General features: G+C 50.8%; 1 protein-coding gene and 1 pseudogene across 8 annotated transcripts in view; one reads left to right on the top strand and one right to left on the bottom strand.

Annotated features, from left to right (window-relative positions):
- Window positions 1-13,224, top strand: part of RPH3AL (rabphilin 3A like (without C2 domains)) — a 158,448-nt gene that overhangs the window by 60,853 nt on the left and 84,371 nt on the right. For all 8 annotated transcript variants that reach the window (XM_053567774.1, XM_053567775.1, XM_053567773.1 and 5 more), the window contains exons 2-4: window positions 1,081-1,192; window positions 3,757-3,900; window positions 6,387-6,516. In XM_053567774.1, coding sequence (XP_053423749.1) covers window positions 1,116-1,192; window positions 3,757-3,900; window positions 6,387-6,516 — 351 coding nt within the window. In that variant the 5' untranslated portion in view covers window positions 1,081-1,115. The remainder of the gene's footprint in view (window positions 1-1,080; window positions 1,193-3,756; window positions 3,901-6,386; window positions 6,517-13,224) is intronic.
- LOC128569590 (density-regulated protein-like) lies at window positions 12,135-12,741 on the bottom strand (annotated as a pseudogene).

Raw genomic sequence — 13,224 nt, 5'->3', positions numbered from 1 at the left:
TTTTGGTTGTTTCTACTTCTTGGATGTTAGAAATAATGCTACTAAAAAACATTGATGTACAGGTTTTTGTGAGGATGCATTTTCAGTACTCTTGGGTCTATACCTAGCAGTGGAGTTTCTGGATCACATGGTTATTATATGTTTAACATTTCCAACTTCAACATTTTTTTTTTTTTTTGGTTTTTTTTTTTTGGCCAGGGCTAGGTTTGAACCCGCCACCTCCGGCATATGGGACCGGCGCCCTACTCCTTGAGCCACAGGCACCACCCCCAACTTCAACATTTTAAGAGCAGAAAGGGGTCCAGAGTTTGTAAACCACTGGTCTAGATGGGGTTAGACCAGGAGAGTATAGCTGCTCATCTTTGCTCTGGGACTGAGATACCCTTAAACTCTCATCCCCCTCCCAACACACACACACACACACACTCAGTCTCCAGAATGCGTGAGCAGAACCTCATAACAGATGATCAAGAGTTGGTTCTACAGTTGGTAGCAAGGAGAAAGCCAGCTAAGCTAGACTGTGCGCAAATTAAGCCATCAGGTCGTTGGGTGATCGTAGCTCCTGTGGACGGTGCTCCTGGCTGCAGCTGCCATTCCTTACCCTCTGGGAGCAGAAACTGTGTGCTTGGGGCCACTGTCCAGGTCTCCCAGGTTTGGGAGCTCTCCAGGCTGTCCAGCCACCTCGCCGCTGGCCCAGGCCCCTCTTGCAGGGCAATCTGCTCAGCACAGCTGGGAAGGGCCGGCCAGCTGAGCTGAAATGTGACAGAGAGTGTGTGCCTCTTCTCTTTCTGACTCTGACTCTTTGGTGGCCAGCCAGCCATATTCACTCTTACCATTTAGCCCCATGCTGCACCTACTCACTCCTCCCAGAATTATAAGCCTTTTGAGGAGCTTTGAGGGAGTGCTGTTGTGCTGGAGGAATGATTCTAATGGTGAGATTCCCGGCATCAGCAGGGGACAGCGAATGGAGATACATTGAAAGTGTCAGGTGTCTGGTGCCTGAATTCAGAGGAACCCTGTCTGCTGTCTGCACCCCGGCCAGGGACGCACTCCCTTCCTTTTTCCCTCTTCTCATCTCAGATGTGACTTCTACGCTTGGCTGGGTGCACGGAGCCATGGCTGACACCATCTTCGGCAGTGGGAATGATCAGTGGGTTTGCCCCAATGATCGGCAGCTTGCCCTGCGAGCCAAGTGAGTACCCCCAGGCCCCACCAGGCCTTCCCTTCCCTGTCCCTCCCTGCGTCCCTCCTTTCTTTGGCAAAATTCATTCCCAGGGATTCAGAAAGGGATGTTTGGAAAGAAGTGCCCATCAAATGCACGCCACACCCCGGGCTCTGGACTGGATACATCCATTCACTTAATTAACCACCATTTGACCCCCATTTCCCACACGAGGAAAATGAGACTGAGCTCCTTGCCCATGTGAGTGGCAGAGCTGAGACCCACACCATACCCTTGTGTCATAGACTTGGGTCTGCCTCACTCCCAGGCCTGGGTTCTTTCTATCCCAGCAGGCTGCAGAGACCCTAGACTACCTCAGTGGCCTTCTCTCCTATTATTGAGACTTAAGTCCAAGAGGTCCTAGAGAGAGGGAACCTTTGGCCTTGAGATGCCCACTTTATAGCCAAGTGCTAGGCTCTGTCAGGACAGAGCAAAGGTTTGTGGATGAACGAAGAGCTACCTCTCAGGCTGAAGCATGCGGCCAGCTCGAGCTGTCCCAGAGTCTTTTCCTTGCTCTCATTAGAGCAGTGGTTCTTAACCTTCCTAATGCCACAGCTCTTTAATACAGTTCCTGTGGGTCACAACCCACAGGTTTAGAACCTCTGCATTAGAGTTTCTCTAGTTCTCTGGTTCCAGTCTGTTCCCTTGTGGGGGGGGGGGTCTATGTTTTCCTGTTGTCCCTCAGCTCTGGTAAGTCAGGTCATCTCCCCCCACTGTCCACTGTCGCTGGAGATGGGACCTCTCAGAGGCCTCTCCTGCTCTCTACTCCCTCCCAGCCCTCCAAGGGACTCAGGGAGCCCTAGTGTCTGATAAGAGTGCCCCTTCATCTGTCAAACGCTGCCAATTACAGGAGCCAGCATTTCCCAAATGGGACCAAATTCAAGAAATTTGCAATTAGATGTAATAAGCCTGCAGGACACAGAGCTGAAACATCAAAGGGGGATAGAAAAATTAATCCAGAACGCCCAAGAGTTGTGGAGTCACGCATGATTTGCAGGAATCTTTGTACTACAATTAATTTGTCCTCTTCCAGGATGGCTCAGCTCCCTTCAACTCCCCCATCCAGCCCCCACAGGGAGACTGACCAGGGCTGAGATCGGTCCCCTCCCTCTCTCTGACACCCACCTGTGCTCTTGTAAAAGGGCCTGGCAAGACCCCTCCTGCCTCACAGTGTTCCCTTCAGTTCTCCCTGACCTTGTCTCTGACTCAGCAGCAGCCTAAAGCTGTCATGGCACCTTTTAGAAGAGCAAACGCTTTTATCTCCTCCCTGGGTGTGCTGTCTTGTCATACCTGACAAAGTCTCTGTAAAGGAAAGTAGTATAGATCCCCGGGCTGCAGCCGGGAGCCAGGAGCTGTGCCCCATGGGAGCCTCTGGGAACTCAGGGGAAATTACCTCCCCCAGCTGCAGCCTGGGGCTTCCCTCAAGCTGCTGGCTGACATTTTCTAAACCCCTACTGTGTGCCAGGCACCAGTTGCACAGCAGCAACCAAGACCAGCCTGGTCTCTTGTCTTACAGCACAGATAGGGAGAGGTGACGCTGTGAAAATATTACCCACCTGTAGCTGCTTTGCTGGTGATAACAGACATGGAAGGGCGGGGTGCTAACCCAGTCTGGGGGTCAGGCGGGGCTGTTCTGGGAGAGTGATACTTACATTGAGCCCCAGAGAAGGGGTAAATGTTAGCTGGAAATACAGAGGAAGAGGGAGTCAAGGTCCGACCTGAACAATGGCCTCTGCTGGAAAGCCAGATAAGAGGACATGGTTGGGGCTTGGTGGCTGATCCAATGGAGACAGTAAAGCCGTGTGGGGGCTGCCCTGGGGGAGCTTGAAGTATTCCCAGCTGCTGGATTATGAACTCCTTAGCTTAGGGCTCTGGCCTCTGGGTCCGTGGCAAAGCCCAGTCTTGGTTACCTTTAGCTATCTAGCTGTACCCCACATCTCATTTCCTCTGAAAAAGGGGGAGATCTGCTTGGCAGGATGGCTGAGGGTCCAGTGAGACGATGTCTGTGGTGCCCTGGGCTGACAGCAAGCTCAGTGGGAGTCTTGCCCACCAGGACAGGTGGCCATGTTGGGGCTGGGGCTGGGTGGGGATCCCCTAAGCAGAGGGATCCTGGTTCCCAATTACCTCTCTTGTCCGTGGGGAGAGCGGGGCGCCACACAAAGTGTGTTTTGGCCAATCACAAACCATTTGAGTCTCTGAAATGCTCAGAAGGAACAAATCAGCAGGTAGGGTCTGGGAGGAGGTGTTGCTTCTCAGGCCTGAAATCCCTGAGTCTGTCCAGCTCACAGAAGGACACGCAGTCCAGGCAGAGCTTGTCTGCTGCGGTGCTGAGATGGTGCTGCCATCTCTCCCAGGGCCCAGCAGTGGTGGGTGGCAGAGTGGCACTTGGAACCTGTGCCTGCCCTGTCTTTGTTGCCCTTTCCCCTGGCTCACAGCACCTGTGCTGTTTAGACTGTTCTCAGGGGACTTAGTAGACATGGTGCAGGGTTTTGTGCTGGGGTGGCCTGAACCCCGTCTGTGTCTCCTCTCTTGAGGTTGCAGACGGGCTGGTCCGTGCACACCTACCAGACTGAGAAGCAGAGGAGGAGCCAGTGCCTCAGCCCGGCAGAGGTGGACGCCATCCTGCAGGTCATCCAGAGGGCGGAGCGGCTTGATGTCTTGGAGCAGCAGAGAATCGGGTGAGGGCGAGCTGGGGGACAGCAGTGAGGGTGTTTGGCGCAGGCCCTGAGGCTGGGGGCTGGCCCTCCGAGTCTCAGTGATGTGTCTCACTTCAGGGAGTGGGTCAGGAGGTCACTGACTCAAGCTTTCCCCAGCTGCTCTGTCGGAACGTCCCAATGTGTAGGCCCAAAACCCAGACCTTCAGCATCCCTCTCCATAAGATGAGGCTGGCAACTGAGGAGTGGGCCCCAGGCCCGGGGTCAGGGGAGGCTTGTGTGAGCACACAGGTCTCTTAGCAGAGGCTGAACTGAGGTCTGCCCATAAGAGGCTCCAGCAGGAGGCGCCCTCCACCTTGCTGGCCACCACTCAGTCTCCCAGCGTGATTGTTGTCTTTGTTTAATTACAAAAGTCACTCATATATCCTAGAAAATCTCAACAACACAGAGAAGTGCATTGCAGGAACTAATGTGATTCTGATTTCCTTGTCCTTTCTCTGTTTATCTTTTCCTATTAATTATAATGATCCTTTTAAAAAATCAGACATTGTGGAAACATAGCTTTAGAAAATAAAATAACAGAGGTTACTGCTGTTCTAACAGTTTGCTGTATATGCCTCAATAATGTGGACATAGCACTATCATTTTAGTACCATAAGGGTTTATACACTTATCAGACTAGTTTTATCTTGTTTTTTTTTCCCATCTAGCCCAGCTGGGGCTCTGCCCCCTCACAAACCTATGTCCCAGCAGTCCTGCCAGGCTCTCCTGGGGGTGTGTGTGCAGGGAGCGGTGGGGGTGCTTCGTGGCAGGCTCCCCTGTGCCAAGGAAGCATCTGTAGGCCCCTCAGCATCGGGGCTACTGTCTTTGCCTTCCCAGTGCTGCCTCAGGGAATCTTTCCACTGTCTGGCCCAGAGTGTGAGGACTAGGTTTGGTGGGGTGCAGAATGACCTGGAAGTGCCTGGAGTTAATTGTTCAGAGGAGGTATGTCCTGTGTGTTTACAAGAAGTATAGAGACACAGGTTCGTACTGACAGGAGGTCCCCGAGGACAGGGAGTCATGCCAGCCCTGAAGCTGGGTTTGGTAAGGGACAATGGCCCTTAATGGAAGCCAGCTCTTGCTGGTGGGTGTGTGGGTAGAGACAGCCTTGGTGCCCAGTCCACTGCCTTTGGCCCCGGCAGCACCTCATCTCAGGGAGAAGTGTGGGTCTGTGATGTGGGGACCCTGGCTCCCCCACTTGGGGGCTCTGTGACCCTGGCAAGGCACTTCACAATTGTGAGCTCAGTCTTCTCATCTTTAAAATGTGAAAAATAGTAGCTCCTCCTGGGGATTTCGAGTGTTTAGAAGAGATTGGGTGCCCATGCTTTGTCCTTCCTTCATTCAAGAATTTTCACCAAGTGTCCATTGGTAACTAGAAATTCAGTGGCCAACAAAACCGAACAATTTCACAGAGGTTGTTGTGTAACCAGGTTACAATGTGAGGAGTGGCTATGGAGGCCCCCAGGAGAGTCACCTAACCCAGCTCAGTGGGGAGCAGTGAAGGCTTTTGGATGCATCTCAAGGTTTCCAAGGGGAGCTTTTTTTCTCTCCTCTTCCCGCTTCTCCATCTGTCAAGTTGTTCCAACCAAAAGCTTCAGCATCACGCTGGATCTCTTTCTCACTCCTTCCCCGGCCTTGGATCCATCAAGGCTGCCTCTGAAATACAGCCTGACTCCCTCTCTACCCTCCTTCCCTGGACCTCCCCCTGCATATAGCCTCTCCCAGCTTCCTCCCTCCTCCCTGTTCTCATAGCTTCCCACAGACACCAGAGGGATCAAATCACTCCCCTCTTTAAAACTCTAGAGTGGTTTCACATTGATCTTAGAAAAAAAAATCTAAACTCCATTTTGTGACCTACAAAACCCACACGTGCTGGCTCTTGCCTGCCCCTCTAGCCTCGTGTTACTCCAGTCTCCCCACAGCTCTCAAGGCAGCCGCCTCACTGGCCTCCTGGCTGCTATGCCGAGCCCTTCACAGCCCCAAGCCTAGCGCCTGCTGTGTCATTGACCTGGGCTGCTCCCTGGCTCTTCCCTAGTTTGGTCCTTGTCATCCTCAGCTTTCACCTCCTGTGTTCTCCTGGTCATCACTGAACGTGCCCCGGCCCCCTCTCTCTCTCTTCCTCCCTCCCCCCACTGTTTTCATCCCTTAGTGCTGCTCCCTGTCTGGAATCAGCTTGCTTGTTCACTTGCTTATGGGTTTTCCCCTTATCCTACAAGATCAGGACCATGTCTGTCTCTGGCCTGTTTGCCGCAATATCACTGGTATCTGGTTCATAGGTGCTCAGTTCATAGCTGGCAAGTGCACGAACAATTAGGGGCCAGCCAGGGGAGAGGGTGGGGCAGGGAATAGTACCCCACTTGAGGAACATGGGGCATGGCAGAGTGTTAGGGACCCACGGCAGCTGTCCACAGGCGGTGGTTGGGTTGAAGACAGGAAGCACATTTCCTCTGACTCCACCTCGTGTGCTGCAGGCGGCTTGTGGAGCGGCTGGAGACCATGAGGCGGAACGTGATGGGGAACGGCCTTTCCCAGTGCCTGCTCTGTGGGGAGGTGCTGGGCTTCCTGGGAAGCTCGTCGGTGTTCTGCAAAGACTGCAGGAAGGTAAGACCCTGCCATCCTGGCTACCCAGCCTGGACAGCTCTGCTGCTCCGTGGCTTTGCATCTTGGCTGCCAGGAGACTGTGTGTGTGTGTGTCTGTGTGTGTGTGTGTGTGTGCACGCGCGCATGTGTGCCTACATAATACTGCACACCCGTGGTATCTTCTGTTTCTTGGCAAGGACTAGGGCCTGACAATCATCAACCTAGCTTCTAGGACTAGTGCTAGGGGTGGACCTCTGGGTCTCACAGCTCGCATGTGAATCTAGCTTTTCCACTGGTTGTATAATCTCAGAAAACTAGTGTCATATTTCAAGCCTCATCTTCCTCATCTGTAAAACAGAGATAATGATAACATGTACGTCAGAGAGCTATGAGGATTAAATAGTAAATGCAAAGCTCTTAAAACCTTGGCGGCTACATGGGCACTTAATAAATGTTATTAGATAAGTATTGTTTTCGTCAGAGCCAAGGAGTATACTAAAATCTCGCACTTCCTGTTCTGTTGGTCTGCTCTCTTGATCCCCAGTCACTCAAAGCTGAATGATCTTTGCAGCAAGATCAAATAGATTTCCTCATTTCTCATACTAAAGTGTGCCACATATTGTTTTATAGTGAGTCTAAGACTTATTTAAGTATAACGTTTGGTTTTTCCTGGAGTTTCTAACTGCCTTTCTTTTTCTTATTGCCCAAATCATAATGTATCTTCTAATCCTCAAAATTATTTAGCATCTCAGTTTTACTCTCTATCACATGCAGACTACTCCCCCACCTACCCACCACAGACACCCTTCTAGATTCATATTCCTGCTCCAGCCTAAACTAGTTGCTGCTGTTGCCTCCTAGGTTAGAGATGCTATTCTCAGTATACCATGTCTTCCTCTTTTTTGTTTTCATCCTAGTTTTGTTGGAACCTATCCTCAAGTAACTTCCATGTTCCCTCACTGTTTTAAGCCTGGAGTTATAATAGCTAAGATGACCGAGAAGGCAGCTTCTCTCTTGAGATGATGGGTGAGGGAACTAAAAAACAAGTAAGGATCAAATAAATAAGATCCCTTCAGAAAGTAATAAATTCTGGGAAGAAGAAGGTAGAAGATGATGGGTTTGGGTTAAGAGGACTATAAAAGATGGAGAAGTCAAAGAAGTAAATGTGGACTTGGGACATCGAGGCCTTAGCAGCCTTGAGACGGGCGTTTTCAGTGGCGTTCAAAGCTGGATGAGAAGAACAAGGTGTGAAGAGGTTACTAACCCAGTTAATAAGTGGGAGAGCCAGAATTCCAGTTATTGGTCATTCCCCCCTGCTCTATCATATGTGGTGAAATGGGCTAAGCAATGTAGATTAATTGTCCCGAGAACTGTGGAGGGGTGACGGGGTACCAGTTGTGCTGGCTCCTCCTTCAACCCTCCATGGGCCCTGAACCAGAGACCACCATAGGTAGTAGCCACAGGGACATGGGAACCCCTGCCTCCTCCCAGGACTTGGGTAGGAGGGGTTATGTTTTGTGATTTCTGCCTGGTCGAATGGGGCCCAGCAGCCTGTTATCTCCTCCTGTCTCTCAACCCCACAATTGCTGTAACCATTTCAGATTTCTGGGGCCGTGAAGAGGGGCAGAGCCTCATCTTCTCCCCTGGGAAAGTCTGGGTCTGTGCTTCAGAGGCAGGCTGCTACCACCCTAGCTGCTGAGGAATGCATCTGCTCCTGGGAGAGCCATTTCCTAGGCTAAGTGGCAGTCCCAGGGAGGACCTCAGCTGGATGTATGGGTGCAGGGCCATGTTCTTCCAGATACTCTCGGTGCCCTGAAGCCCTTGGCTAGCATGGGAGACATTTCTGTTGAAAATGATTCTGGTTGTTTCTTTTATTTTTTAGTTTAAGACAGAATCTCACTCTGTCACCCTAGAGTGCCATGGCATCAGCCTAGCTCACAGCAGCCTCAAACTCCTGGGTTCAAGGGATCTTCTTTCCTCAGCCTCCTGAGTAGTTGGGACTACAGATATCTGCCACAACATGTGGCTAATTTTTCTATTTTTAGTAAAAACTGGGTGTTGCTCTTGCTCAGGCTGGTCTCAAACTCCTGAGCTCAAGGGATTCTCCTGCCTCAGCCTCCCGGAGCGCTAGCATTACAGGTGTGAATGTGGTTCTTTTATTGCAGCAGGCTAAGGATGTGGCGTTGGCTTGAGTGGTGAGGCAGAGCAGCCCTCTGAGCTTCTGAAAAGACTTATTTCAGGATAAAGGTGGGAAGAGAGGGTATTAGCTGGGCCATAGCCAAGTAATTGGGCATTTGGAGGATTTTCTTCATTTGTCTTAGGGGAAATTGTAGCATTCATTTATTCATTCATAAATCTTCATTCCTTAAATAATAGAGGGCCCACCACATGCAGGCCCTGTTCTAGGTGCTGGTGGTGTCGTGAACAAAGTAGATAAAGTCCTTGCTCTCATGGAGGGTTGGGTGTATGTGAGGGGGTCTGAGAGCCCTTACAGAGCACCCAGCCCACTGCAGTTAAAGGGCACCTGTCATTGCTGTTACAAGACCACTTTGGGACCTCCCTGTTTAGACTGCACATGCGTTACTAAGGATGATAGTCTATGCGTCTCAGGAGCTTGCATGTTGTGCCATGTCTTAGTCACCTCGGCCGCCATAGCAAACTGCCACAGACTGGGTGCCTTAAAGAACATTTATTTTTCATAGTTCTGAAGGCTGAGAAGTCTGAGATCAAAGTGCTGATTCAGTGTCTGGAGAGGGCCCTTTCCTGGTTCTCAGACAGTCGTCTTCTCCGTGTGTCCTCAGGTGGTCTTTCTCCCTCTTCTTATAAAGACATTAATCCTGTCGGGTCAGGACCTCAGTTTGTAATCTCATTTCACCTGAGTTACCCCCTAAAGACCCTCTCTCCAGAGACAGTCACGCAGAGGTCAGGGCTTCAACACAGGAATGTTGAGGGGATACCACTTGGTCCCTAGAATTCTCCTTATGAGAATTCATGTTTTCTTTTCTTTTCTTTTTTTTTTTTGGCTGGGGCTGGGTTTGAAACCACCACCTCCAGCATATGGGGCTGGCGCCCTACTCCTTCGAGCCACAGGTGCCACCCAGAATTCATGTTTTCTTAAAATTCAAGCTCCCACAGGTAGTGTCATTGTTTTCAGTAATTTATATAAAAGCCTCTGGAAACCTTTGTAGCTCTTCAGCATTGGCTGTCCTGAGCTGACAGAAAACCCCCCGAGCTTCCCTGCAAGTTGCTTGTGTGAATGTGGCTCAGTCACTTACTCAGCCTGTTGTGTACAAATCTTCTGTAAGGGAATTCAAAAAGAGAGGTGTGCAGAGTGGAGAGTTTCCCGCGGGTATTCTCTAAAGTGATACCCACCGTGGCTGGGACTAGGGTCCCCAGGAATGGAGGAGCTGGCCTCTGTAGGCTGCGTGGCTTCTGGGAGGCTGACAGCAGAGCAAAGGACCTCTGGGGAAGGGAGGACAGCAGAGGCCGAGGCACAGGGTGGGACATGGGCTGAGCAGGCACCTGGCTGTGAGGATTGCTGGAAGAAAGTGTGTATGAGGAAAAGACTGCTACAGCATTCTGTGACAGCAGACTGACTTAGGAACAGCCTAGGACAGAGTGGGGCAGGGCATATTCCAGCTGCCTCCAGTGGTGAAATCCTGGGAAGATAGTTGGGAAGCTGAGCTTGAGGGACAAGCCACATTTGAACAGAAAATGGGCAGGTCTCTAGGGCTCCAAGCCCCCTGGGAGATGATCATAGAGCCTGATCACAGGCTCTGACACTGGGGTCCCCTCTGCCGGGCAGTGGTCCCTGTGGAGCTGAGTCCCTGGAGATTCAGGGAAGCCTCAATGTAGCCCCTGCAAAGCCATAGCCTCTCTGATGTCCAGGAGGCATGGTATCAGCCTCCAAGAAACATTGATTGTATACCAGGCCAGGCACTTGGGATACAGGGTAAGGAAACATTCAGATGGGGTGTGGGTACTAAAAGATTATGAGTGATTAATTATAGCTGGGGTTAAGGAGACCTCTCTCGGGGGGCTCAAAGAGTTCTAGCACAGTTGTGGGCCCCCTAGGGTGTCAGGAGCCCTCCACTCTGGGCTTCCCAGTTTCTAGGCAGCCCCCTATTTATTTCCATCTCTGCCTCCTACCTCCTTACCTCAAGTGAGGGTTGGGAAGTGTGTGGGCTTGGGCTGTGGAGCAGGGAGGCTGGGGAAGTCCCTGCTGGGGAAGTGCCCACACCAGAGCCTCAGGTGCTCCTGGGCTCACAAAGGTGTCCCCAGCAAGAGCCCTAGCAGCATTCAGCAGTCACACGCTAATGAGCATGAGCGTGCGGGTGGAACCCGTGGTGCTAGTCCTCAGCACTGTGTCCCCTCTGTAATTGGGCCTGCTGCCTGCCTACCCCGGCTGCCTGCCCTTGTTATCTGAGGGCTGTCGCAGGGAGGGAGAGGGGCTGGCTGGCTAATTAGAGAGGCCTGGCACTCCTAATTGCTTGAGGTCTGAGCCAGCCAGCTTTCAGTCTGATTGAGATTCCAGGTTCACCAGCAGTGGGGAGGCCAAGCAGGGCTGCTAGAGAACCTGCCTGAGCCCAGGATGGCATTGTTGCCGTTCAAGGGAAACAATCACATTTTGTTCTGGTTTTAGCGAGATGTGTCCCATGAGTGGACGCAGGGGAGCCTGCCTGTGAAATGGTGATCTCAGTCACGTGTACTGAGTCCAAAGAAGCCCTGTGCTCTTTGCTCATCCCTTGGGGACATCCAGCTCAAGTGGGTTTAGTCATTGCCCCAGCCCAGCAGGAGGGAAGTGGCTGGGCCAAAACCTGACCCTTCCTGTCCACCTGGCTCAAGGCCACTTTGCCTTGAAGAGGAGGTACGTGTCCTGCTGAGGGTCTGCCCAGATGTCTAGCAGGGCAGCTGGCAGTAACTCTGGGCTGGGTGGGGGCTGTGCTGTTTTCCTAAAGCCTCAGTTTCCCTCCCTATTCAGTGTCTAGGACTTGAGGCCACTGAGTCGAGGGAGGAGTAGGTAGGACACTCTTGTCACCCCCTCTTCTCTGCAGAGCCCTGCCCTCTCCATCACTGTTTTGTCCCCAGCACCCAGCACTTGAGCCCCATGGGTGCCTCTTAGAGACAAAGGTGATTTCTGGCCTGCCAATGGCAGCGCTGCCTACATAGCTGGTTTCTGAAAAGTATTTTGCTTCTGGCCCAGGAAGCTTTGGGAGTACTGACCCACACAGATTCCAGAGAGCTCCTCATGGAGGTGGGGGCTTCAGGGCTGGGAGAGAGTTCCCTGCTCCTCAAAGTGTGGGCTGAGGACTAGCAGCGTGGACATCACTGGATGTTCATTGGAAATGGATAACTCAGGCACCCACAGACCTCCTGAACCAGAAGCTGTAGATTACCCAGATCCCTTTAACGAATTTTTTTTTTTTGACAGTCTCCCCTCTTTATTAGACTTTGGCAATAAAAAAACAAGCAGCCTTGTACAGAACAGTGAAAATGCCAAGGATGAGGGTAGTCTACAGTTTTACTGTAGGATAAATAAATAAATATATATATATATGTATATGTATATATTTTTTAAAGGCCGCTCCCCTTTTGGCCATATCAACTTTCAGTTCAGGTCATTAAATACAGACACATTTTCACTTCTTTACTTCTCCAAGATCTTCAATACTGTCATCATCTACCTCTGGCCATTTTTCCTGAATGACATCAATTATGTCATTTGTAAAGTCTCCCTGAATGATAATTTCATCCTCCCCTGTTACAGAGGCACCACAGGAGAACTTTTGAGCAAAAAATCTTTGTGCTTCTTTAAGATCAATTTCAAAAGTTGCAAGGCCACATACTCTTGTTACATATTTCTTCTTTGCTTTGGGAATTTTGGCTATAGTAACCTTCTGTGGTACAGTCTTTTTTGTTTTATTTGCCCCCTTCCACCTCTCTTTTGTTTTTTCTTCTCTTCTTTTTTTCCTGCTGTTCCTTGACCCTGACTAATTCCAGCTTCTTGTTTGGGGGAATTTTCTACAGTAAGTTTTGCAAACTCATTTGGAAAATTCTTCTCTAACCATTGTCTACGTTTAGCAACTTCAGGCATGTATTCACAGTGCTCTGTTGGTAATGAACAGACTTCACAGTAAAGGACTCGAAGTGGGTATCGGCGTCTAACTTGGCACTGCTCCTTGGGTCTCCTTTGCAATCAGCCCCACTGGATTCAGAAATGTCAGCAGCCATTTCCCAAACCCAGGCGATTGCACAGGCCTGCCGCCTCCACTCCCGCCGCTATCGCCAGCTGAGGTGACACATGCAACTCCTTTTCCCCAACCAGAGCCGCCCCAGCACCCCTCTGCCAGCCGCGCTCCCGTGAGACCTTTAACGTATGTTTTTAAAGTTCATCCGTGTTGTAGCACATGTCAGAATTTCCTTCCTTTTTAATGCCGAATAATATTTCATTGTGTGAGTTCCTCATTTTCTTTGTCCAATCTTCTGTGATGGACATTGGGATTACTGCCACGTTTTAGCCATTGCGAATAATGCTGCAGTGTACTGGGTGTGCAGATATCTCTTTGAGGTCCTGTTACCCATTCTATTGGGTATTCAGCCAGCAGAAGAATTGCTGGATCATCCAATAATTCTATGCTTACTTTTTTGAGGAGCTGCCATGATGGTTTTCCATAGCAGCTCTACCATGTTATGCTCCCACCAACAGTGCTGAAAGGTTAGGAAGAATCA

This window comes from Nycticebus coucang, chromosome 18 (genome assembly GCF_027406575.1).
Source record: "Nycticebus coucang isolate mNycCou1 chromosome 18, mNycCou1.pri, whole genome shotgun sequence".
Lineage (NCBI taxonomy): Eukaryota > Metazoa > Chordata > Mammalia > Primates > Lorisidae > Nycticebus > Nycticebus coucang.
This window is presented reverse-complemented; position numbering and strand designations above follow the sequence as displayed.